Source organism: Penaeus monodon, chromosome 27 (genome assembly GCF_015228065.2).
Source record: "Penaeus monodon isolate SGIC_2016 chromosome 27, NSTDA_Pmon_1, whole genome shotgun sequence".
NCBI lineage: Eukaryota > Metazoa > Arthropoda > Malacostraca > Decapoda > Penaeidae > Penaeus > Penaeus monodon.
In genome coordinates, this window is record NC_051412.1 from 24,310,638 (window position 1) to 24,311,165 (window position 528).

General features: G+C 47.3%; 1 protein-coding gene across 1 annotated transcript in view; it reads left to right on the forward strand.

The window, feature by feature from the left end:
• The window catches only part of LOC119590703, a gene marked incomplete in the record, with an annotated part of 10,254 nt that overhangs the window by 8,595 nt on the left and 1,131 nt on the right, over window positions 1-528 (forward strand). Inside the window, 1 exon segment of the mRNA XM_037939389.1 lies at window positions 1-506. Within this exon segment, the coding sequence (XP_037795317.1) occupies window positions 1-290 (290 nt within the window).

Here is a 528-nt window from a genome sequence, read left to right on the forward strand (position 1 = left end):
CGTTTGAGCTTCAGCCAATAGGCGCGAGGCCAGCAGACGAAGAAGAAGGGAATGACGCAAGAGAAGAGGGCGACGAAGACGATGAAGGAAGGAAAGAGGGAATAGCAAGAGCCACAAGAAGCGGAAGCGGGCGAAGAAGGGGCGCATCGACCAACGAAGAGGAAGCATTCGAAACCGATGGAATGCAAGAGGAAAGAAAGAAGAGGAAGAAGAACAAAAAACGAAAAAGGCGTGAAAAGAAGAGACAGGAGGAGGAGGGGGAACATGGAAAGAAAGCAGTGGCAAAGTGAAAGAGAGAAAGAAACAGGGAAGGAGAGGAAAGGACGAGAGAAATGCCGGGCGGTCGAGGGAACAAGACGAAATCGAATACGAAGATGGCGACATCGAAGAAGGAAGAAAGCAAAGGAGGAAGAAACATAAGCAAAGAAAAGAAGAATCCACGAAAAAGAAGAAGAGAAGAGAAGATGAAAACAAAAGAGATACAAGAGATGAAAGCACCGGATCAGGTAGGAAGCTGCACTAAAATCG